This window comes from Theobroma umbraticum, unplaced genomic scaffold (genome assembly GCF_002168275.2).
Source record: "Theobroma umbraticum cultivar Fairchild unplaced genomic scaffold, ASM216827v3 scaffold_67.0, whole genome shotgun sequence".
In the NCBI taxonomy this organism is placed as follows: domain Eukaryota; kingdom Viridiplantae; phylum Streptophyta; class Magnoliopsida; order Malvales; family Malvaceae; genus Theobroma; species Theobroma umbraticum.
In genome coordinates, this window is record NW_018397262.1 from 1127243 (window position 1) to 1153319 (window position 26077).

General features: G+C 32.4%; 2 protein-coding genes across 3 annotated transcripts; one reads left to right on the plus strand and one right to left on the minus strand.

Annotated features, from left to right (window-relative positions):
- Positions 1 to 6549: 6549 nt before the first annotated feature.
- On the minus strand, positions 6550 to 8012 carry LOC110419129 (SSUH2-like protein). Its single transcript, XM_021432023.2, has 4 exons — positions 7740 to 8012; positions 7576 to 7635; positions 6848 to 6894; positions 6550 to 6743 (listed from the first exon to the last, which is right to left on the minus strand). The coding sequence occupies exons 1-4, from the start codon at positions 7896 to 7898 to the stop codon at positions 6656 to 6658; spliced, it is 354 nt and encodes a 117-aa protein (XP_021287698.1). The 5' UTR covers positions 7899 to 8012; the 3' UTR covers positions 6550 to 6655.
- Positions 8013 to 8184: 172 nt separating this feature from the next.
- Positions 8185 to 21281, plus strand: ATSAC1 (Phosphoinositide phosphatase family protein). Of its 2 annotated transcripts, none has more exons than XM_021432022.2 (16): positions 8185 to 8444; positions 8961 to 9120; positions 9211 to 9376; positions 10909 to 11131; positions 11833 to 11909; positions 15413 to 15600; positions 15723 to 15820; positions 17273 to 17406; positions 17509 to 17643; positions 18102 to 18486; positions 18655 to 18776; positions 18994 to 19104; positions 19234 to 19446; positions 20069 to 20257; positions 20381 to 20492; positions 20741 to 21281. In XM_021432022.2, the coding sequence occupies exons 1-16, from the start codon at positions 8316 to 8318 to the stop codon at positions 20987 to 20989; spliced, it is 2691 nt and encodes an 896-aa protein (XP_021287697.1). In that variant the 5' UTR covers positions 8185 to 8315; the 3' UTR covers positions 20990 to 21281. The 2 variants fall into 2 exon arrangements, with proteins under 2 accessions (XP_021287697.1, XP_021287696.1); XM_021432021.2 differs by having other exon boundaries at positions 8188 to 8444; positions 8916 to 9120.
- Positions 21282 to 26077: the final 4796 nt, after the last annotated feature.

Below are 26077 nucleotides of genomic sequence, written 5' to 3' on the forward strand. Positions count from 1 at the left end.
CACTTCCCTTGTTTCACTCCATTGTCTAGATGTCAAGTTGTCTGCTGTTTTTAAATAAGTAATGTATTCATAAAACTATTTTGGGCTAGGGCCTTTGGATACTGTTTGATTAAATTTAAATAGTGTAATGTTTGAAGGTTTATATTTTAAGACGTGTTGTACATATATTTTAAATTTCTTGTTAAAGATTTTTATGAGTGTCTAAGAATTAAATTTGAAATTTTTGTTATATAGCATTGTTAGTATATGATAAAGGAAAGAATTTATTTGGTGAGATTAATATGTTAAGAAGGCTTGTTGGCTTGCATAGGCTTGCGTGGGCTTGCCTACATGACTTGTGCACTGGTAACGGTAGTAGGAGTCAGTCGTTACACTTGATGAAGAAGATTTAGGATAGACCTTGAATATAATAATTTATGATCGAATACACTTAGTTGATTAAGTTGTTTGATTTGCATATAGGATAAAATACACTTATAAGCCATATACAGCCAAGATTAGAGCATGAACTTAATCAATCTTTTTTTAATTTAATTTGCATAGACATATAGCAAGTTAATTGGGAGAGATATTTTTATGATAAACTCAAAAAAGACTTGTAAATAATTTAGTACTCTAAGTTAACAACTTAATCCATTGAAGTAAGTTAAAAGAGAGATACAACATTCAGATGAAGTATTGAGGGATATCAAGATCTTAGTTTTGGTGGTTCATTGAGATTTTAAACAAATTTGCTTATTGATTTTAGATTAGTTTTAGTGTTAGTTTGTTAGATTTAATTTTACTTTTAATAATTTAAATTTGGTTGTTTAAATAAGATTAAGGTTTGTTAATTTTAGTAACTAACAGTAGAATTAATTCAATTCTCTGAGGGATTGACACTCTACTTTTCACTTTATTGCTTGTTTAATGGTCCGTGCACTTACATGGATAATTTGACAACAACCATTTCTATTGATAGATTTAAGTGATCTATCAATAGATGTTACATAAAAAGCATTCTGTTTAAAATCTATCGGTATGTTTGAAGAATATATCGATATATGAGGTTGACTTTTGAAATCTTGATGTTCAGATAAACAACTATCGATAGATTGAAATCTTAATATTTAGATTAACAACTATCGACAAAAACATAAATCTATCGATAGATATGAGCAATTTATTCATAGATTTAAGGCAGAATTTTTAGAAAGTCCTTTTTGAGTTAGCTTTTGTTTTGTAACACTTAAATCTTTTTACTTAAACATGTCAAGTGTTTTTTAGACTTATTTAAACATGTGAAAAACCATTATGATCACTTTTTGTTATCATTTCAAAACTTAGATCAATTTGAAGCTATAAGGCTAACAATTTGAAAACTAAAATAGATTGGATTATCTTTCAAACCTAAAGAACATTATTTAAAGAAAAAGAATGAGACAAAATATTAAAAAAGGTAGAACCAATATGAGTGATAGGTAAACATGTGCCATCATCAACAAATAGCATATCTGAACCACTATACTTAGAGGAGAAATTCTAGTTTTGCAACTTGTTTGTTACATGGTGAAAGGCACCATAATCAACAAGCCAATTCGGTGCAAGTGCTATAGTATTAACATTGTTTGCTATTTATGCAGATTATTATCTAAAGCGAGTTTTGGTAGAATCACTTGTTTGATTACAAAACTGAAAAACAACTTTAAGAGCAAGTATTCTACTCATGTTTTGTTGGTCGAGAGCGATTTGATTAATGTAGTGAATTGGTAATGAATTGGTGTGACAACCCAAAAAAGTACCATGGTATCTTAACAATGTTGGTAACTAGTTGGGAATTTTAAAACAAAAAGGTGAATAAGTGGTAGGATTTCTACATTCATATGAGAGCTAATAAACTTGTTGACTTCTTGCTAGAGTTACGGTTAATTGATTTTAATTTCTCTCTTGGAAGCTTGATTATGCTTTTCCCTTATCTTCAGTTTCTTTTTTGCTTCCTTTGTGGGGTTGTGTTCATTGAACCTTGGCAACTGCACACTATCTCTATTTCTATCCTTATTGGGTTATGGCTAATTGACTCTTGGCATCTATACACTATCTTTATCTCTTTTAGTTTGTTAGGAAACTAGTGTTTTTTGTAGTGCTTTATGCACTTTTTTACAGAGTATTATTTACTATGTTTAACAGGCAATTAAAACAAAGAAATCATAAAACGACTAAACATGATGCTGTTCAAGTACCCAACACAAACTTTGGAAAGGAAAGATCGACTAAGGAAAGAAAGGATTAACCCAAGATATAAACTTTGGAAAGGAAAGATCGACTAAGGAAAGAAAGGATTAACCCAAGATATAAACTTTGGAAAGATAGGACGACATCGTTTAGTTTCTTTTATTATTCTTTTTTAAGTCTTTAACCAGTTGTTGCTTCTTGCCGAAGTCATTAGCTACTAAATCCCTAGATTGAGGATTACTTCTTCAATATAGCCCCATAATCCGTGATCTGGTGAACTTATAACCTTGATCTTAACTTCTCAAACCTCTTTCTGCATAAACTCTTGGTGAAGATATCTACTAACTCCTGGTCAGTTGGACAATGTTGTAAATTGATTTCATTTTCCTTCACAGCCTCCTTCAATGCATGATATTTAACCCTGATATGCTTTGTTCTGCCATGCTGCATAAGGTTTTTAGCAATAGCAATGACTAATTGATTATCAGCATAAATTAGTTTGCTTTTCTATTGCTTAAACCCAAAATAAAAACACATTTTTCTTAACCACTTGGCATGATTTGATGCAGTAATAGCTGCTATGTTTTCAGCTTTAGTTGAAGACTTAGCTACGATCTCCTACTTCTTAGAGTTCCAAGAGAAAACAACACTACCAAATGTGAAATAAAAACCACATGTACTATCAAAGTCATTAATGGACCTTACCTAGTTACTATCACAATAACCCCGTAAATCACTACTCTCAACCATCACATACACCAAAGCATAATCCATTGTACCTTTCACATACCTGAAAAATCTTTTTGTAGCAGTAAAATGCATAATTGAAGATGATTGCATGAATTTGAAGAGCAGACTTATGGCAAACATTAAGTCTGGTCTTGTTGCAAACAAGTATAGTAAAGATCCTATAGTACTACTGTAAAGCATTCCATCTGCCTAAGTAGACTCATTATCATTACTCAACTTACACCCAGTTGAAAGTGGGATATTCACAACTTTGCATGAATCCATTTTGAACTTTTCTAATAAGTTACTTGTATACTTTGTCTGATGTAAAATGATTTGAGTAGGCAACTGCAGTGTTTCAATTCCCAAGAAGTAAGACATTAGTCCTAAATCAATCATCTCAAACACATTTAGCATCTGAGTCTTGAAGTCTTCCTAATAAATCTTGCCAGGACCTATTATCATCATATCATCAACATACAAGGCCACAATTAACATCACAGAATCATTTGACTTCTTTATGTCTAAGATATACCTATTTGCACTTCTGACAAAGCACTAATCTTTAAAGTGCTCATCAATTCTCTCATATCAGGCCCTCGGAGCTTTGTTTCAAGCCATCAAGAACCTTGATAAGCTTACAAACTTTACCTTTTAAGCCTTTCTTCAGATACCTTTCAAGTAATGCTATATATATATATATATATATCCTCTAACAACACACTATTAAGGAAGGCTGATTTAACATCTAGGTTTAAAATTTTTCAGTTTTCCTTAGTAGATAGTGCAACAACTAATCTGATAGAGTCATGCCTAGCAACTGGGGCAAATGTTTCAAAGTAATCAAAACCATACACTTGAGCATAGCCTTTTACAACTAGCCTAGCCTTATTCTTGTTAACTGTCCCATTGAATTCAATTTTATTTCGAAAATCCACTTGACTTTAATTACATGTTGATCAGAAGGTCTATCAACAAGGATCCAAGTATTATTCTTCAAGATCATACTCATTTCTATATCCATCCCAACTTTCCAATTCTTGTCTGACACTATATTAATGAAATTAGAAGGCTTAGTTACAACAACATGACATTTGCTATATATCCTGCAGTGTTCTAGCTTCTTTAACAATTAAGGATTCATCTTCAATATCAGATACTTCATCATCAATAACCTACATAGGATTTTCATCAGCTACAATCATTTTATCTGATCTTTCTACAATGCATTTGTTTCAATTTTAACTTTGCCCTTCATCAAAATTCACATCTTTACTAATGAACACCTTATTAGACTCGATGTTGTATAGCCCGTAGCCTTTAGTCACTTCACTTTAACTAATAAACAAAGCTATATCTGACTTAAAATCAAACTTTGTTCTTTTTTCATAAGGTACTTTGGCATAACATACACAACCAAATGTTCTTAGACGCGGGACAGTTGGTTTATGCCCAAACCACATCTCATAAGGTTTTCTTACTCATCATTCTTGTTTAAACTCTATTAAGTAGGTAGTTGGCTGTATTCACAACTTCTGCCTAAAATTTCCTTGGTAAGTTCATTTGATATAGTAGACATCTGCCTATTTCTCCAAGTGTTCTATTCTTCCTTTCTGACTTGCCATTTAGCTGAGGATGATATGTTACAGTGAGCTAATGTTGATCTCCAAAAGTGGTAAAAAAACTCTCAAATTTAGCTGAAGTGTATTCAGTACCATTATCATTTCTTATAGTCTTTATACTCAAGCTTGTAAAGTTTTCTGCAAAATGCCTTAAACTTCATGAATTATTTTAATCCATTTGACTTCACCTTCAAAAAATATACACAACAGTAACTAGTAAGATCATCTATAAACAAAATATAGTATCTGCTTCTATTTAGAGAGGGAGTTTTCATTGGCCCTCTAATATCAGTATGAATGAGCTCTAGTTTTTGAGTAGCTTTCCACTGGCTTACCTTAAGAAAAGGTTTTCTGATTAGTTTCCCAAGCTGACATGTTTTACAAAGCTTGTCTAGCTTAGCTATCTCAAGTAGTCCATCTACAAGTTCACTTGATGACATATATGACAGTGAATTACAATTCACATGTCCTAGTCTCCTGTGCCAAAGCTCAGAGATATCACATGCACTATATAGTGCCAAGTGTCTGGTATCTACCAAGTTTAGAAGATAACATTTGTTCCTCATTTCAAAAGTCAACAATTCACTACTAGTTGGATAAAAAATTGTGCAGTGTTTAACAAGAAATTAAAACAAAGAAACCATAAAACAACTAAACATGACGCTATTCAAGTACCCAGTATAATAAAGAAAGAAAGGGTCGACTAAGGAAAGAAAAGATCAACCCAAGCTAAACACTTTGAAAAGATAGGATGAACACGTTTATTTTCTTCTATTATTCTTCTTTGAGTCTTTAACCAGTTGTTTCTTCCCGCCATAGCAGTTAGCTGCTAAATCCATAGATTGAGAATTACTTCAACAAAATCATCTCCAATACCATTCAAGGCATGGACAACAGATTCTTCTGCATTGATAAGAAAGTTCACTAAGATAAGTTCATTAGTTAAATTGCAAAGATGCTGAAAATATTTTAAAGCATATTTGACTCCTTTTGGTTTGGTGAGCTTTTCTCATAAATTCATCATTCTGGACTTGGACTTGTTGGCATAAAGTTTATTTATTCAAGTCCAGACATCAATAGAGATTTCAATAGAGACAAAAAAAGGAACAAAACTTTTTGTGGCAGAGAATATAATTCCATGAAGTAACAATTGATCTTGGCAAGTCCAATGATCATAGGCTGGATTGGAAACCCTTATAGGAGGATTGGAGCCTTCTTGTGGAATCATAGTAAGGGAACAGGGAGATTATCCATCAAATTCATTATCTTGGACTTGAACTTGTAGGCATAAAGTTTATACTCATTTTATTTCTAGGCATCATAAGAGGTTTCAACAGAGACAAAGAAAGGACAAAACTATTTGCGGTAAACAATATAACTCCATGAAGTAGCAATTGATCTTAGTGAGTCCAGTGATCCTAGGCTGGATCAAAAATCATTATAGGAGGATTGGAACATTTTTGTGGAATCTTGGTAAAACGAGGGGGAGATGATCCATCGACATAACCAAGCAACTTGTAGCAGACAATGAGACATTGGTAACGGTAGCAACATTATTAGAGGTTAAAGAAGACATAGAGAAATATTAAATGACGCGCTAGAGCTACTGCTTTAACACCATAAGAAAATTTGATAACAAATAGAGAAATGAATGTAAAAATGGCTTGATTTCATTGTATTGTATAGTGTTGTATTTATATTACTATAGGAATATCTGAGAAGATAAGTCTACCCGTTTGAACACAAAGAGATACAGACGAAATTAGAACACGATATGATTTTAACAACTTTCCCTCCAATAGTCATTGCATACATAGCAAAGTTACTTGTAGCTGGACTAGTACAATTTCAAGAAAAAGAAAAGTTTTGCTATAAGCATAGGTTAATTCAAAAGATTCCAAGTATTTTTATAGAATTATTAAAAGTAAAGTAGCATAGTAAAAGTAATTTTTTTGAAAGTATTTAACGGTTACTGTTTGGGAAGATGTAAAAAAAGGTATAAAATGAAATTAAGAGGAAAGCTTTTAAATTGTAATACATATATAGTTACAACATCTCATCGAACTGTCAACTCCCAAGCCTTCATATGAATTCTATCTTTCTCCTCTTTGTTCTGGTGTCAGCCCTCCTTGCCCACAGCTAGGACAACTTTTCAGCCCAAATCCTTGGCAATCAAAGCATCTAAACAAGGTTTTATACATTAGAAGCGAATTTAGATAAATCTTACTCCAAATAAACTATAATTCCTCATTATATTTATATTCTAAAACATAAACATATCTTACTTCCATCTCTCAAAGATATTCCCATTCTTCTTGTTTTTCCCCGTTCCCTGTAAAATCAATTATGCACAATTAAAGCATTATTTGCTCACATATACACTCATTCTTTGAAAAATGAAATCTATATGAATTAGGTCACAGAGTTAGATAAACTCTTGTTATTGAGATTGTTAATTATTCAACAGTACTTAGATATCTCTTCTTTCATCAGGATGACCGCATTGCTGTAATTCTCCAATATTGAATATATCTATCACCGCAAACGATGAAAAAGTTGCTAATATAACTAGTTCTACACCAAGCTAAGAAATCAAAGGCTCTTTCCCAAAGAAAATAGTATTGTTGCTGCACTATATATAAATATAGTAATTAGTCTCCATGGGTCTCATTCTTTTTCACTCTCTTGTTAGCTTATCAATGGGGAAGCCACGTATAGGCTGGGGGGTCATGGCCCCCAACATTGTATGAGACTAGATTTTCAGGTTCAAGGTTTGAGAACCTCCCCTCGTTAGGCCTTGCATCCTATTAGCATAAGCTTTGAGATTACGATATTCAATGCAAACCTTCGATAATTATGTCAAACTCATGCAAAGGATTTGTTTACTCAGGGCTTAGGCACTGATATCTTCTCATAGTTAAGGAGACTCGTTGAGCAAGACATGAAAATTGCAGCAATATTTCCTATATATGTATATAAACATAAGGTGCTTAGAGGTTGAGAAGCAAAACACCTTACATCCCGGACACTCTATAGCTCCTTTGCCTCCACATTTTTCACATCTTTTCAGAATCTGCAGGCAGTGATACATATATATGGTGCGAATGATTGCATCAGCTAATAAATCATATAACCACAGATAGTGCAGCAACAGAGTTGACCATGAAAAGATTGTACCGAGTTTAAGGGACCAGATGTTGCAGCAAAGACAGTGACAACTCTGGGTCTTGGCTCCCTATTTCCAATATTGAGAATGGCAGGACTGCATCGAGGAAGAAGAAGCGGTGATGCTGGAGAAGCCATCAAGGTGTTGTGACAAGCAAAGAGAGTTGGCATTTTGGGTTGGAGTCGTGACCTGCTGCCTTTACTTTTATGAATATATTATGTGAATATAAAACTAGCACCACAAATATTCCTTCCGGGCAACTAAATTGAGGCTGAAGAGAAAACTGGATAAAGGGTTCTGCTATTACTTATATGAAGTCTATGGACGGTAAGTTTTTTTGTGTAGATTGGTTGACCACTTAGTCTGACCGTTTAAGATGTACATGAAATCTTACATTTTTTAAAGTTACCAACTTGCTTCAGCGGCACAACGTGGCTGAGTTCCGAGTCGACTCAGTGAGTTGAAGAATTCATATTGCGAATACTATATAAGTGATTAGAGGTGCGGAAATACCCAAAATTATTTACCAAACCAGATGTCCGAAGCGTAGCTTAGAATTGAATTGAATTGAATACATTCCCACCAAAATGGCAAAATCGGAGAATTTGAAATCCAATTTGTCACTTCCATTCGCGAAGATTCACCCATCCATGGATCCGGAGGCCGATCCCAATTCCTACTCCCTTGAGAAATTCAGGCTATACGAAACCCAAGCGGTAACAATCCTTACTTTTTCTGTTGTTTCTTGGCAAATTCATGGAAAACTCTTAAATTATACCAACAGGAAAGAAATATCTAATTTGTGTTTTTTTGTGGTTCTTTTTACGATCTGGTTGGTTGTTCGATTGGTATTATTTTTAAGATAAAAAGATGGAAAAGAAAATAGAAATTAGGGTTTTTTTGTCTTAGATTTTCAAGTCTTCTGTTGGTTGCTGAGGAAACAGGATGAAAAATAGGGCAAGAGCGACTGAAATTACAATATTCAAAGAAAAAGAAAAAAACTCTTGTGCTGAATCAACTACAATCTCAACATTGGATCTACTAGTTGAAAATTGATTAATAAAGAATCCTGAAGATGCTATTTGGTTGCTGGTAAAATGGAGTCTATGCAATTAGCTTTTATGTATGATTTTCATTTCTTTTTCTTCAGGGTTGATTTGTTTCTATTTTTGGTTTCTTTTAAACAGAGGTTTTATTTGATTGGGAGTGATAGGAACAAGAAATTCTTCCAGGTGTTGAAAATTGATCGGTCAGAACCATCTGATCTTAATATCAGTGAAGACCCAGTGGTTTATTCAACGCAAGAGATAAAAAATTTGCTACAGCGGATTGCTGAGGGAAATCGTGCCACTGGAGGCTTAAGCTTTGTGGCAAAGGTTTTTGGAATTGTGGGTTAGTGACAATTTATGCTTTGTTCCTATATAAGGTACTTAAGGAATTGTTCCTGTTGACATCCTGTTATATGTTTTCTGCATTATTTAGGTTGCATCAAGTTTTTGGAGTCATATTACTTGATTCTGGTTACAAAGCGACGGCAAATCGGATGTATATGTGGTCATGCAATATATAGCATAGATGAGAGCCACTTGATCACAATTCCTCATGTTTCCATTCAGTCTGATGTAGCACATTCTAAAACGGAGCTAAGGTATCTCCTTCACTTTGATTGCTTCAGAGTTAGTTTTTAGGTCTGATTCAAAACCTTGTGCCATTCAATTTGATATTATTTTAAAAGTTTTATTCTTTTTGAAAATAGAATTGATTGTGTTTATTCTGACATCTAACTGCAAATCACATGCATCTAATTTAATCTATCTCTTTTTGCATTCCTGGAAATAGTTCTGCAGAATACAGACGCAATTGCAACTTTAAAATACCAAACGGGTTGCTATTTTGTTTTTTTTATATATATTTTTTCTTATGAATTTTTTTCTCTATCATATGATGGAGAAAAGCAGATAACTGAAGAGGTTGCCCTTTACCAAATTGAGTATCATGGCCTATTAACATCACCAATTAGTATTATGACCAAATAAGAATGGCAAAGGTCAAGTATAGATGGAAAAGCAGGAAGAGGATGTTAGGTTACTTGTATTTTATAGTTTCCTTCTTAGTAAATAAAATACTCATGTTAGTTCTATTGAGTTGCAGTCAACATCATTTGCTAGGGACCCAATGTGAATCACCTCTTGCTATATTTGTATAATCTTCGATTTGCTCATATGCCTTAAAAAATTATGGGTCTTCTAGGATTTTCAAGCCATGTTAGACTAGCCACATTGGCTTAGCTCAACTTACTTTTTCTTTAAAGGGTATTTTCCTTTTTCTTAAACCAAGCAAACCTGAAAGATAACTGTTCTCCTGGACAAACATATAATGTTACTGCTCAGACATATTCAACTGGACAATGCTTCAATCAATTATGCTATCCAAGATAAGAATAAAATTCAATTTGAGTGTGACAAGGCGTTATACCCTATATATTGACATTTTACATTTCATTTGAAGTGATTTTACTACCCTTAGTAGGTTGGGCCGGTGGCATCTCTAGTTTCTTGGTTGCATGGTGATTAAATTCCCGAGATTACGGGATTTTTTGTTACTATATGTGGATTACTAGAGAAGCTATGAGGCAGTAAGAACAGGAAAATTTACAATCTGCCCTTCCTATTTTTGCTCTGTTCTAATCTACTTTAATTTCAACCAAGAGCAGTGATGTTATCTTCTCAAATGGGAAAAATTACTCATAGGCCTTATTTTCTTTGCTTTATAAGAATTTAGGGCGATTTGATAAGTGGGCAATAAACTCCCAAGTTCAAAGATTAGTATTTTTCCAATCTTAAACAGCATCTAGTGGTATCTGTGTGTGCATGTCCTGTTTGGGTATTTATCTCTTTTAATCAAATCTTGCTTTCTTCTAATACCTTTAAGTAATTGTAACTGCTGTCATGAAATTTGTCATATCTGTATCAGCTATAATCACCATCTCAATTTCTCAGTAACTGCAATGGCAAAAATATAAAACCTAAATAATCTTAATTTGTAATTTGCTATAAGTTATATATTTTTCTTTTTTTCTTTTTCTTCTTGCATTATTCCACATTCTCACCTTCAAATGGCATTAGGATCCAACTTTAATTGCATTTTAATTATTCTTATTCTATTTCCTTTTGGCTTTAGGTACAAAAAGCTGCTATCCAGCGTGGATTTGACCAAAGACTTTTTCTATAGCTATACATACCCCATAATGCAAAGTTTGCAAAAAAATGTTTTATCCTTGGACGAAGAAGGGATGCCATATGATAATATATTTGTTTGGAATGCCCATCTAACCCAAGCCATTCGATCAAGATGCAGTAACACTATTTGGACAATAGCATTGGTTCATGGGCATTTTAAACAGGTACTTCAAATGTTGACTGTATTTCTCTTTCTTTGCTGGACTGGATATATTTACCCATTTGCCTTCTTAGAAATAGTACTCACTTCGGCATGATCTTTCATTTTCTGTTACTATTAATTTATTGCTGTCTTATAAAAAAAAAAAAAATTTATTGCTGCAAGTTTCATTAAGCACTCATTTATGTCTTGTTAGATTCATCTTGTCATACACCTGTACATCGCAATAAGCTTCTGGTGTTTCTTCTTGCTATGTCAGCTTTTATTTATGTTCTTGGTGTACTTGGCTCAATATTTGAGCAAGAAAAATTGATGGCTCAGATGTTTAATTCAGATGTAAATTCCTACAAATTGGAAATTTTTTTCTTGGGTCAGCCAAAATACAAACTAGAAACTAAATAATCTGGAATCTTAAACATGAAGTAAGATTTTGAAAAGATTTGGAAAAGTCAGAGATAGAATTTTCTGCAAAATCGATAATATTTGTTAAAGTTGCAGGATAAATTTTGGTTACTTATGATTTATTTTTCATTTTATTTAAAAGGAAGCAGAATTTGATGGTTAATGTAATTTTAATGAAGCTGAAAGTACGTTAAAAGGATATGTTGATTTTGTACATGACTATTTTGTTTAAGTTGGCTGCAATGCTTGTTGAATATTCAACCAATACTTCTGGTTTTCTTTTTGTGCTACTCTTAACTGCAGACTAGGCTATCAATCTTTGGGAGGGACTTTAGTGTTACATTGGTATCTAGACGGTCTCGGCATTTTGCTGGAACACGGTAAGCTCTGCTTTGCATGCATCTTTCAGCCTTCTTTATTACAAACCACTAAAATGGCAGTCAACAGTTGCAGTATGTTGATGAATGATTTTTACTTGAAGATGCCTTTCATTTGGAAATTGTTTTCTTTACTTGGTTTGCATACGACCAACCTGAAAAGCTTGGCACATGAAATATTACTAATACACTTTTGTTGAAAAATGTGTGTATTACAATGATTTTTTTTTCCGCCGTTTGTTTGCTTGGTTTACTCTATTTATAATTTGAGGCATGCTGGTATTAGTTAAAGGGTCAATTTAAGGGTAATTATAGTTTACCATAGTGTCATAATTAATAGTACATTTATGTCATTGCTAATTAGTCCTTTGTAAAGATAGTAGCATCATGAGACCAATCTGACTATCCATTAAATCCCTTGTAATGTAATGAATTGTACTCAAGCATTATTTCATTTTCCCCAAAAGATGCACGAGGGCATGGCAAGAACAAACTCACAAAAAATTGTACATTCCTGCATCTAATTGGTTCATGACTCATATGGAATTTCTTGAGAGTGAGCAACTTAGCTTTTGTAATCAGGAGGCTAAGCTATTTGGTGGTGAGGGAAACAGAATGGTGGTTAGCTTTCCTCCTGAACTGGAGGTCTTGAGCTCAAACCGCTGCCAGACTTAAATTATTAGAAATGCAAAAAAAAAAAAAAATGAAGGAGGAGAAAAGACTCTTCTATTCAACTCATATTTTCAATCCGTTAAGCAAAAGACTTTAGAGATTTTAGCGTCTAATAGCAGCCCTCACACTTTTTTCTCATCCTAAAAGATTTTACAAAATTTACAATGATAAAAGAAAAAGTCGTTGTAATATGATACCATAAGTAGTATCAATAGCCTAGTTAGAAAAGCATTTTTCTCCTTGGAGGCCAATATCTAAAATTATGACTTGTCAACTACAATTTATCCAAAAATTAATGCTTAATATTTACAACAAAAAGCCTTCTTCCATTATTTGGATTTGGCTACATGGATCAGGTTGCATTATTGTTCCTTTATGACAGTTTTTACCCGTATCTTTTTTGGTCTCCTTCTCATCGTTTAGACATGAGCATCCTCCATGAAGTCATATTCTTAATGGGGAAACTTTTAGGCTGTTGTCCCACATATCCAAGTGACCTTAAGTGAGTTGCCATCATGTTATCCTCAATTACTGGTCCTTCCATCTTTTCTTAAATGCACTGATTTGTTCCTTTATACTGACTGCCATCATATTAAAATCATCTTTTGTGCTTGTTGATACTTAACTCAACCTTTAGTAGTGTAAAGTGTTGCCAATGGTTTTTTTTAATGAAAATTTCTGTTCCTCTGAGGGGTATTTTACTATCTCATAAGATTCTGGAGGCAGTTCTCATTTTGTCCAGCTAACGTAGATGCTACAGAAGATGTCTCTGCTTGAGGAGAATGAACTTTGTTTTTGATTATTGAGTAACCTGTCCAATAGTTTATTAGTTTAATGGAGTCTTGGTGTGGAGGTAACTTCTGTAATGGTTTTTGTTTTGCCACAGTGGGTGTGGGTCTTAATTATTGTCCATTCAGTCTTTCTATGTAAAGCTAATGATAAAAGGAGTTCTAATTTTAAGATCTGCATCCTTCTCTATATATCTCCCATTGTTCCAATAAATCAACTACTGAAGTGCAGACAATGTTGCTGCACATAATTTTAGAAATTAAATGCCTCATTTTTTACATCTTTTTTGTCAATAGATATCAAAATATTCAAGAGTAATCGGTTTTTCAACCTTAATCCGACTTTCTGACACAACAATCCCTAAAACCCTTATTTTCTTGAATCTAAACCCAGATTTGGAATTTGGATTTTGGTTTTGGCAATTGCTTATTTGAACTTTAATTTTGTCAGATACTTGTTTGGTTAACCAGCTTGCATTGCTGATGCAAGTGTGTGAACAACATATTAACTGGACAATAACAAGATAAATAAACAGTATTTGATTAAATAAGCAATACTAACTTGACATGTTTTATATTTTAAATATACCTCAATTGTATAGTACCTGTAAAATAGTGGTCTAGCTTTTTGTACAGCATCATGAACTAGAAGAAGAAATAATGTCTCATGGTTTTAGGCAGTATGCCCAATTAATGGGATAACCAGTTCTTTTGCCTACTAAGCTCATAAAAACCATGCTGAAGTGTACAATAACTAACATGTTCAATATAAAGGTTTTCCTTAGAAAACACAGATATGGAAGTGGAAGTTTTCTAACTTTTCTTATTGTTGTTATGCAATTTCTGTTGTTAACTGATACAAGTATCATGATGGATCATTATGAGGAGCAATTCAAAGTGTGATATTTCCTATTACAATAGCTTGACCCCAAGGATCTTCTCTAAGTTCTATGTATGGATGAACTGACCTGTCATGTTCAAGATTATATTCCTTGGATGAACTATTTGCAGAGATATAGTTGTAGTTGACAAGAGTAAGGTGGGAGCTAGAACTATGGAGGATTACTAAGAATCTAAAGGTTGATTAATTAGGGAAAAATCTGAATCTATGGAGATTAGATGTAGTATAACTACAAATGAATATAGAGTCAAATTTAATAACCAGCCAGTTCCTAAGAGCAAGATTTCAACATTTAGGGTATGAATGATGATCCATAGAGGAGAACTAAGAGTAGGTTGGGTGAAATGAACAAGTGATATGAGGATATTGTGGCTGAAAGATGCAGGTGAGTTTGGTGGAAAGATAATTTGTCATGTTGCCTTTATTTTATTTATACTCATCAGCAAATTAATCATTAATTCCTCTAGATTTCTAATAATAGACAAATTTAGAACTATCCTCCAAAATGGAGAGATTGAATATTTGTAATTTTTCAGAATTCCTTTGTAATGCCTTTTATGATCATATTCTCACTCTTACACATTTCCGTTTCTTATGTTAGTGATGCTTTTATCCTTTGTTAGTTCAAATGCTGGATATGATTTATTTATTTCTAAATATTACCATTATTATTTGGTTTGGTTTGGGTTTCCAAGCCTGCTGTTATTCCTTGTCTTTTTACTTTTATTTTCCAGGTGGTTATATGAGTGCCAGCATAGGTTACATTCTTTCAAGAGGCCTTCTTAGAAGGCACGCCATGATGGTCTTTTTTGTGTCAAGTTTTCAAGATATTTTTCTTCTTTTTTTGTTTGTTTGCTTATTAATTGTTTAAAGATGGCATGTGGTGAAAAGAAATAATGATATATTTTCTCTATTTGATTATATCCTTTGAAGTTTTGGTGAATATTACTTTTAAGGATATTTTGAAATATCATGGACTGTTCTGTGCTTGCTAAACTACAGAGAATATATTATTTCCTTTCTCCTTGGCTTTTTTTTTTTTTTTTCGGCCTATAGGGGGATGGGGAAGTGTTTAAGGTGGAATCGTTATAAAATTGCTAGTTTTTAGTTTTTCAATCTTATTACTGTCTTTTCATTAATTGCAGATACTTGAAAAGGGGAGTGAATGATCGAGGAAGGGTTGCAAATGATGTTGAAACAGAGCAAATTGTCCTTGATGAGGAAGCTGGGTCATGCAAGGGAAAGATGAGCTCTGTAGTGCAGATGCGTGGCTCAATTCCCCTTTTCTGGTCCCAAGAGGCTTCAAGATTTAGTCCTAAACCTGATATAATCTGTAAGAAATCAACTTGATATGACCTGATTTCTTTTTTCTTTTTCTGTTATATTAACCATTTGCATTTTCACATCCCTAACTTCTGGTAACTAAATCTTTATTGTTTTTGTTTTTGGCTTCAGTACAGAGGTATGATCCTACATACCAGGCAACCAAATTGCATTTTGAGGACCTGGCAAAGAGATATGGCAATCCAATAATTGTACTTAATCTAATCAAGGTTATTTTCAAATTCATTGCTGATGACTTTTAGTAGAAAAAATGCTGCTTCTTTTCATTTTATTGAATCCATCATATTCACACTGCTTCTGTAGTGTCTTTTGATTATTTCTTGTTACTGCCAGTGGCTTCTTGGCTGCTGGTATAGAAACCTTGAATTTTATGCAAGATGATGATCAAAGTTATAGGCTCCATGCTGGTGTGAGGAGAGAGCACTAGGACAATTACCAGAAAAATTAGAAGAAAAGAGAATTTTCAGTTGTTGAAGAAATTAAAGGATTGTTGGAGGGAATGAAGAAAGAAGAAAGGAGAGAGTGAAAATAAGCTTAGTAGGTGGAAAATAGAGAAAAAATTATCAGTTAGGAAGAGAGCAAGCCCAGCCTCTTGAAGCCGGATAGGTGCCTTCAGGTACCAGATCTGGCCTTAGAGGGCTTGAGTGGCACCAGTTGGGCTTTCCAAGGTCACCGACAAAAGTTTTTTGGTGGCAGTTCCAACAAGCCTGGTGAGGGTAAACGGAAAGAGAGAAAAAGAAGATGAAGGAATAAGAAAAAAAAAATAATAAGCAAAGACAGAATGAAAACGATATTAAATTTAATTTTTATGTATATGTAATTTGACTAAACAATTTTTAAAGTTTTTGGTTTGAAAAATTGTCACGTAACTCTATTAACTGTACACATCATCACTTAATGGTCATGTGACTTTCTCTAGCCAAAGAAGACCAAAATTGCACTTAAAATCATAGTTTAGTGCTAACATTGCACCAGAAAGATAAGTAGTGAAAGTGGAGTCCCCAATATGATAGGGTGGTAACTTTGAGAATTATCTCTTAACTTTTCTAATATAGTTCTTTTCGGCTTAGTGTATTGTTTATTGTAATTATCTGCTATAGGTGCATCCTGCATACTTTTGAATTATGGCTTAATTCATTTTTGTATTTTAGTTGAAAACTTTTAGGTACATAGTACAGTTAAGTCATGTATGTGATTTGGAAAATAACAATGACTTACAAGAATACCTTTCTGTTGAATATATTGCAGAAATCTTATTAATATTTATTTTAGCATACTGTTTGAATTGATGGCATTAGTCCTCTTTAATATTCTATTTCAGACCAAATTTCTTTAAAGTCTTTGAAGTAGGCACAGGATACTTACAGATACTCTCCTCCGCTCCACCCCTCTTCTCTCACCTGTGAGCATGTGTGCGGTTGTAATGGCTATTATAGAGTTCTCAAGTTGTTGAGAACCATTTTCTAGATTTTATCTTACCCATGCATACTGTATGAGTTGTATACGTATATACACATATGAACGCAGTTAGTTACATGCAAAGATGAATATATTTATATGTAATATATCAGCCTATGTACATTATATATTTTCTTTTTTTGACCATTTAACTACTTGCCAATTTGAGTTCTCTCCTCATTGAATTCATTGTTAAAATGCAGACTGTTGAGAAAAGACCTAGAGAGATGATGTTGAGGCGTGAATTTGCAAATGCAGTTGGGTATTTGAACACAATTCTCTCAGAAGAGAACCATCTGAAATTTATTCACTGGGACTTTCACAAGTTTGCAAAGAGGTAAGTCATTAATTTTTCTCATGAAGTGGACACCTTTGAATCCCTTACCTTCACTCCTTTTATAATTTGAGCTTATTTTTTGTGTTTATTGCTGATCTCAAGCAAGTCTGCCAATGTTTTGGCTGTTTTGGGTGCTGTGGCTGGTGAAGCTCTTGATTTGACCAGTTTTTACTATAGTGGTAAACCCAGCACTGTTAAGAGGAGAGCTAACCAACTTAATAGAACAAGCGCTGGGAGGTATCGTACTCACACTTTTCATATAATTAATTGGTTTACTGCCAATTTTCATTTGTTTTTGTAAATTCAAATCTTTATTCCATCTTCCATCTTTTGTGATTTGTTTATTTTGAGAAGTAACTTTTTCAGATTGATATAGATGTTGGAACTTAGGTTTATCTAGTTTATTTTCAGAAAACATGATGTTCAAATGGTACCAAACGCATGCAAGCAAAAGAAGTTAAAAAAAATTTTTTAAAAAAGAGCAGTGAATTACATTTTTAAGGATGGCTAAGACTTTATCTAATGTATCTGTGAAAATATCTGGAAAGGTGTCTTAAAGAGCTGATTACGATTTTCCAATGTTGGACAGAATATCTAAGGATTTTTTTTTTTTTTAAATTGGCAGTTGGTTGTAACATTTATGAAATTTGCTAATGGTTCATTGACAGCACACTAGCTTATTTCAATTATTGCAGGGAAGCATCTCTTAGAGATCTGAGAGGTAAATCTGGGGATCTTGCGAGGATTGGAAGTAGCAATGAAAATTTAAATTCTCTAACCAGTCGAGACAGGGAGGGTGATTTAAGTCAACAAATTAAAAATGATACTTATGATGGTGTACCTCCAAGATTTCAGAGTGGAGTACTGCGCACTAACTGCATTGACTGTTTGGATCGTACAAATGTTGCACAGTATGCTTATGGCTTGGCAGCTTTAGGACGCCAACTCCATGCTATGGGATTGACAGACAAGCCTAAAGTGGACCCTGATAGTAGCATCGCTGCTGCTCTTATGGACATGTATCAGAGCATGGGAGATGCTCTTGCACAGCAGTATGGAGGTTCTGCTGCCCATAATACCGTAAGATTATCTTCTCAACTTTTCAATTATCAGAATAAAAAAACAAAAAATATAAGATCTTAATCAGCATTTAAGTTGCTCATATGTTTTGGAGCTATCCTTTTGGACTATTGTGCTTGCATGTATACTTTTGCATTAACTTATCCCATGCTTTATTACGAACTTCAGGTTTTTCCAGAGAGGCAGGGAAAGTGGAAAGCTACGACCCAGTCTAGAGAATTTCTGAAGTCTATCAAGCGATATTATAGTAATGCCTACACTGATGGTGAAAAGCAAGATGCAATAAACTTGTACTTTTTCAATCCATCATATATATCTATATATATTTGTTATTTTCTTTAGCCTGGTGAACGATATTTATGAATGTTTTCAATCTTCATGATAGGAGTGCCTTTCAAAAGTTAGGACATTTCAGGCTTGTAGAGATTGATTAGTTTATGCCCATGGTTTTTGATTCTTCAGTTCAATTTTGTGTCCTTTAATATCAATCATTGGTATTTCTACCAGATTTTTGGGCTACTTCCAACCCCAGGAAGGAAAACCTGCTCTTTGGGAGTTGGATTCGGATTACTATCTTCATGTTTCAGGGACAGGAGATGACCTATTTCCTGAGAAGTGGTAAATTTTCTTCTTCTTTGTTTCACCAAAAAGCTAGGCTCTACTTCAGCGTGCCTGCATCCAGTTATTATTATTTTCTTATTTTTTACTTTGCTTTAGCTTTTCATTGTTTCCAATTTCCATATGCAGCATGGAGGATAATGCTAAGCCTTTAGCAGTAGTTGGAAAGACCCTTGCCCCCATTCCAGCTTGTAGAGAAGACTTTTCACGGATGAAGTTGACATCATTTGATAAATTGTTAGAACGCACTTGTAGTTCAATAAAGAATGTAAGACTTTGTAGTGAACCAGATCAAAGACCTGGTGGTCCTACAGCCAATTCTGGTGTGGCGCCTGATGCAGCGTAAATATCCTTTCATATCAGCTATATAGTTTTTTGATATTTCGTTACTCAGCTTCTTGCCTCTTTGCCTGTCATATGATACTGTTTTGATATTTGGTCTGTAGTCATGTTTATCTGTAAAATTGAGCCATTTGTGACTATTTGTAGGTTCTGATTTCTCACCAGGATGTGCTTTATCTCTTAGCTTATGTTTGCTAGTTTGAATCATTTCTTAATTGCATTTAGATTCTGCTGTTTAAATATTTTTGAGGAACTTATACTGTCTCCTTGCTAACGAGTTTAAATACCCTGTTTGTGTTGTTGCTGCATTTTGACTGTAACCGACAATCTATGGTACTAGTTCTGAAACACTATATTAATCCAAGAATGTGAATAGCAAACAGTCTTCCTTTTCTTTTCAATCTTAAGGATTTTCAAATTTTTTGCCTAAACCAATTGAAAGTCTGCTTTCCCTCATGTACCGGTCAAAATTTTGTGGGATAAAGTGAATCTATCTACCTAGCTAGTCACAATTGTTGGTTAGAATATTGTTCTGAACTTAATTGCCTGTGCCACAACTGATATTTAGGGCAACATAATCAAATGCTGTTACTTGCTACTGAACTTTGAAATTCTTGTGCAGTGAAATACAGCTTAAAAGTCCAAATTGGCTCTTTGGCCAAAGAAAGTTTGAAGAAGTTGGCTCTGCCCCCAAAGTCACTGTGAGTGAAATTAAAAATGGAGGGTCCAATGGTGAAGTGAGAGTTGATGATTTCTGCGACTTAAATTGGCTTTCTTCCTATGATGATGATGAACAGGACATTTTCCAGAGGTATTTTTAAAAATTCATTCTTATTTGCCTCAGGAAAAATGCATTATCTTTTTTGGACTCATGTCTTCTGAATGTTACACTGAGTTTATTGGTGCATAGTAAACATATTTTGTGCTTTTTTAGGTACCTCTCAATGACCTCTGTTGATGAAGCCAATGGTTGGTATGGTGGAACACTTCTTGGTGATCAAGATGAAACTAGTGAGATATATAGGCATTATGCTGAATTATGTGAGGTAATACAACTTAAACCATTTGATGAAGAACAATACATTTGATTTAAATTTCCTTTTTCTTGTACATTTATGCAAGGCTAAGGGGATGAGGAGTTGAACTCTGGCCCTTAATTTTTTGTTGAAGGAAAGCTGGGTTGTTATGTTTAATCTTGGTTATTTTACATGTTAGTTTTTTTAATTAACTTATTGGAAATGACAAGGATATCATTCGCTGCTAACTATCTTTCTCAAAATGTTTGAAATACCAGGGACCAGCCATGGAGCCTTTCCAAAATGATCTAGAAAGAGAGAAGCATTATGCTGATGTTCTACAAGTGAACACAATTGATCTTGTAGATGATGCAGCTATCGAAGCAGAGATGACAGCCGCTCTGAAGGAATATGATCTAATCGGTGCTGATCTCGGGATTTTCCCTGCCTCCTGCAAATCATTCACTGAAGATCCGAGCCAATTGACACGATGGATCATTGGCGAGGACAAGCTGCAAAAGGTGTGAATTTTATGCCACATGAATCTCTGGTAGCAAACGCAAATACATATTTCTTTGCTTTGCTTTGCTTAAAAAGTTCTCTTTTTTTTTTTTTTTATCTTAATCTAGATCTGTTGTAAAGTAGGTAATTAGTTATTGGTGCTTTTCAAAAATCCTGCTTGTAAGTAAGGTAGTTAGACTTGAGAATCTCTCACTTGGTATGCTTATTTGTTTTGTGTGGGTGAGATTCCTCTTGTTCAAAAAACAGAAAGAAAGGGTATAGTGAGATATATGGGTAGTTAAAACCTATTCTTTACCAGCTTGACACTTGTGCTGCTATTTTTTCTCTTGTGTTGACTTTATGAGTTGAAAGAGGTCTCATTTATTAGTTTTTCCCTATAATTTCTAAGGTTTAGATATGTCATTTCCTGATCAGTTGTGGCTTGTAAGATAGCTTTTGTGAGTATAAGGAGTTTTGGGTTACACATGATTAACTGCAAAATGGGGTTTATGTATGTTTCATTTCTTATATGATATTTCAGTCTATGTTTCCTTTGTTACTGACCGAGTTATATTGTGTCTTTTTGTCATTATTTCAAGTTTTGAATTTAAATATTAATTTTTAGGATATACTTACTTACACCTTTCATTTTTTCACCTAACATTTTGAGATTTTTTTTTTTTCTCCGTCATATAGAACCTTGTGTTTTGTTACTGTTTCCACAAAGGATAACGATATTAAATTTTTACAAGGAAAATAATCAAACTTTTATAATTTTCACTACAAGGATATTAAGACCCTTATTTTTTGCATTTAAATTTTAAACTTTCTTCACACATTTGAGGTTAGAAAAAATACATATCAAAAAGGAGAAAAATTGATGATCATGTTCCTGAATAGTGGAAAATAAAAATTGCTCATCTAACGAATCAATTGAGTATTTTATTCTGGGGTGGATTGAGATTGCTGATCTTTGGAGAATTTTGAGTTAAGTTCTGTCTGCCATCTGCTATCTTAGAATTATTGTGCCTTTGTTTCCCTTGTTGCTTGTTTTTTGGTCTATCCTTACTTCCTAATATGTTTTCTGTTTCCCTTAATGTCTGGCACTAAGCTCCTCCTTGATTGTGTTTGGCCCTTGGCTGAGTATTGCTATTGCTGATTGTGTCTTAATCAGGACTGCCTAATGACCAAAATACCTAAATAATCGAAGTTGTCCAAGTTGGGTTGTCTGGCCCATTTCGAATTGGGCTTGGGTTAAAGGTTTTTAAACTTGAGTCGGACTTGATGTGTATTATTTCCTCAAAATTAATTCTAAAGAATATTTAAAAATATTGAAGTATTAAACAATTAAAGTTTAAACTTCATAAGCAATTATTTAGAATATTATATCCGTGAACATATTTTTAGATAGTTGGATCCAATATATTGCATTGATAAATGGGTTCATAAGTGAAAGAAAAGTAAGAAATAATTTGTTTTCAAATACATTAAACGTTATGAAAAAGAGTTCTTTTGCTTGTAAAAGACTATCAATTGATGTTTGTAATTATTCTAAATAGTCGCATAACAAGAGGTTATATCTGTTTATCATTATAAAGGAGGCTTTCTCTATAAGCTATTTTTACCACTTCTTAAAAACCTTTGTAATTAGATGCGAAATTAATAACAAGTTTAATTTTTTTTGGTTAAAATCGTACTTGTGATTACTTTTGGATGTTTTTATCGAGTCATGTTCTTATTATAATGTAACTAACTATATTCATATAAAAAAAAAAAGAGATTTGAACTATTATACTTTTTTTTTTTAAACAAGAGATGCACGTATTTATTATTAAATTAAATATTTATGTATATTAAATTAATATAAATTACTTTATTTGTCATTATTCTATGGTTTTAGGGCATTATAAATGCTATGCTAGTCTATTTTTTACTATCGGGTTTGTATTTCTTTTCGTCTCTTTGAAATATCAGATTTTATAATAATTTTAAGAGGCAACTCATTTACCATTTTAACGTGAACAAAATATTGATGTCATTTATTCCACTAAAACCTTATTTATTAGAAACAATGTCCACTGTCAACAAAAGCAGGTTCCCAAAGTAAAATATATTTTGTTAAAATGCTATTTTAACAATTATAATTTTGTTTTTATAAATGTCACTAAATGAATATTCTTTTTGTTTTAAATTGTATATTCATCCTATCATATTAAGATATTTCAACATACTATCCACTTTCTTCTTTCTTTTTTTTTCTTTTTTATCAAAATGATCAATTTTAGGTAATTATAAGGCACTTTTGAATGATAGAGTTGTTTTCTGTCGCTATAACGTTATATTGTTGTTTATTTAGACTCTGATATATATATCTGAATATAATAAGTGCTGCCACTATTCATTTGACTAATCCTTGTAATTTGTATGTTTGTGTGTTAACCATTTTATATAAACATAAAGTATTAATTATTATATAGATAAATAAGAACGTGATATGATTAATTAATTGTGTAAAGATTTTAAATACATATACAAATATGATTAATAAATATATAATACGACATGATATGAATAACACATATATTAATATGACAGGTTAAATTGTATACGATATAACGTAATTAACATAATTAAAATTTATATAATTTATGATTTATTTATACGATTGATATGATTAATATATAATTTATATAATTAAATAAAAAAATATATAAGTAAAATATAATTTTAATATTTAAATTTATAATAAAAAATTATAAATATTAAAATATATAAAAAATATAATAAACTTTAATATTAATAAATTATAATTATTATAAAAATATTAATATTTATATAAATCAATAAATAAATTTTAACTATATACTAAATGTGTGTATATAATATGTAAATATAATTAAATAAATAAGTTATAAATTATATAAAAACATAAATAATCATTTTATTATATATATATTAAATAAATTATACACATTTAATATGATTAAAATATAATTTATTTATGTCTTAACATGTCATCACGATTAACTTAAATTTAAATCCGCTATCGTGTTTGTATCATATTTTCGCGGCTATTCCTGAGTTGTGTTGGTGGCCCTTCAGTCTTGTGGATGGAAAAATAAACAGATAGGAAAAGGGCGGTCGGTTGTTTTTGCGGTGGACATGTGGGTGCAGTGGCAGGCGCAGAGGGCCTTGATTGCGACAGAAATGGGTTAGGCTGACGCAGGTATTCATTAAATGAACTTGACTGCAGTTTCTAGGTGGCACCTGGCTCTATTTTTCATCATTGTGGATAGCTACGTTCGAGGTATTGTAAAGCTGACAATATTGGCATTCAAAGCTGCTGCTTTTACCAGCCAGCAGAAATCTAAGGAGTAGGACATGGGAGTTATACAATTCCATAGCTAGACAGACTGTGGTCACGTCGTTCCATTACCGTATTACGGACACATGTCCTTTCCAGTGGCCTACCTTAAACAGCACAATTGTCTCCCCCTTTTTTGTTTTTCCCATGTGTTTTCTTTGATTTGATGTATATTCTGAATATACAATTATGCAAGTCTCTTCCATCGGGCTGGTTGGCGTTCAATTTGGATGACGTGCAGGGCCGGCTCTAGGGTAAGGCAAGCAAAGCCCTTGCTTTAGGCTCAAATTTTAATTGGCCTAATTTTTTTTTGAATGCAATAACTTTATTCCTTTAAGCAAGTCAATATACAAAGGAGCAGGGGAGCAAAAACCATCCTTGCATCATGGGCACTTATCTCCTTATCTAAGGTTTTATAATTTTATAATAATATAATTAATTTATATTAAAAAATATAAAAATTAAAATAATTAATAAAATATTTACTTATTATTTCATTTTTAATAAATATTTATTTTCTCACTTCTCACATTTTTTAAATTTTTAATTATTTATTTATTTTTATTAAAATATATAAAAATCAAATAAGTAATAAAATGATATATTCTTTCAATTCTTTAATTATGTGCTTAATAAATTTTAATTTTTTATCAATTTTTAATTTTCACAATGATATTAATTATCAATTATTTCTATTATTCTAAATCAACTAACAACAGTATGTATTTAATAATCTCCAGCTATTTCAATAAAAAAGTCTCACTTTCTTAATTTAAAAAAAAAGTCTTAATTAAATATTTAACTTTAGGTCCTTGAGCTTATTGAGCCGCCTTTGATGATGTGATTAGAAATTCAACGAGGTTGTTTACTATAGGTGAACGATGAGGTTGTTTATCGCTAGTGGAGTGATTAGAGATGCTAATAAAATATAGTTAGGTGGTTTTACTATTAGATGTGGAAGATGCACAGCATATCGAGTTAAGTTACAAAGTGTTTATAAAAGACTATTTAGTTTGAAAGTTGGGTTTTTAAAAAATTGGTTTATAGGTCGATAGAAAATTAGGTGTTTATAAAGTTTAATTTTTTTTAGGTAATTTTTATTTATTGTTACTTTATTGCTTTGCTGATATTTTACTAATTTTTTAATAAGTTAATTTTTAATTTTATATTAATTGTATTTCACCACCTAATTTATTGTTTTGCTTGCCAATTACGATATATTGTGTAATACTAACATTTATGTTTTTCTTTTAAGTTATCACCATATCAAATCTTACAAAGCTTAAATTTGTGGCCCTTGATATTATTGGCAAGAACTATCTATCTTAGATTTTAGATGCTGAAATCCATTTAGATGCTATGGGTCTTGGAGACACAATTAAAGAAGAAAATAAAGCATCCAATCAAGACAAGGTAAAAGCAATAATTTTCTTTTACCACCATCTTCGTGAAAGATTAAAAATTGAGTATCTCATAATAAAAGATCCAATTGATCTTTGAAAAAGTTTAAAGGAAAGATATGACCACCAGAAAATAGTAATTCTGCCAAAAGCTCATTATAATTTGATGAATCTACGATTGCAAGATTTTAAAACTGTAAGTGAATATAACACAGTATTATATAAAATTAGTTATAAACTAAAATTATGTGAAGAAAAAGTGACTAATGTTGATTTGTTAAAAAAAAACATTCTCTATTTTTTACACCTCAAATGTGCTCCTACAGTAACAATATCGTGAAAAAAACTTT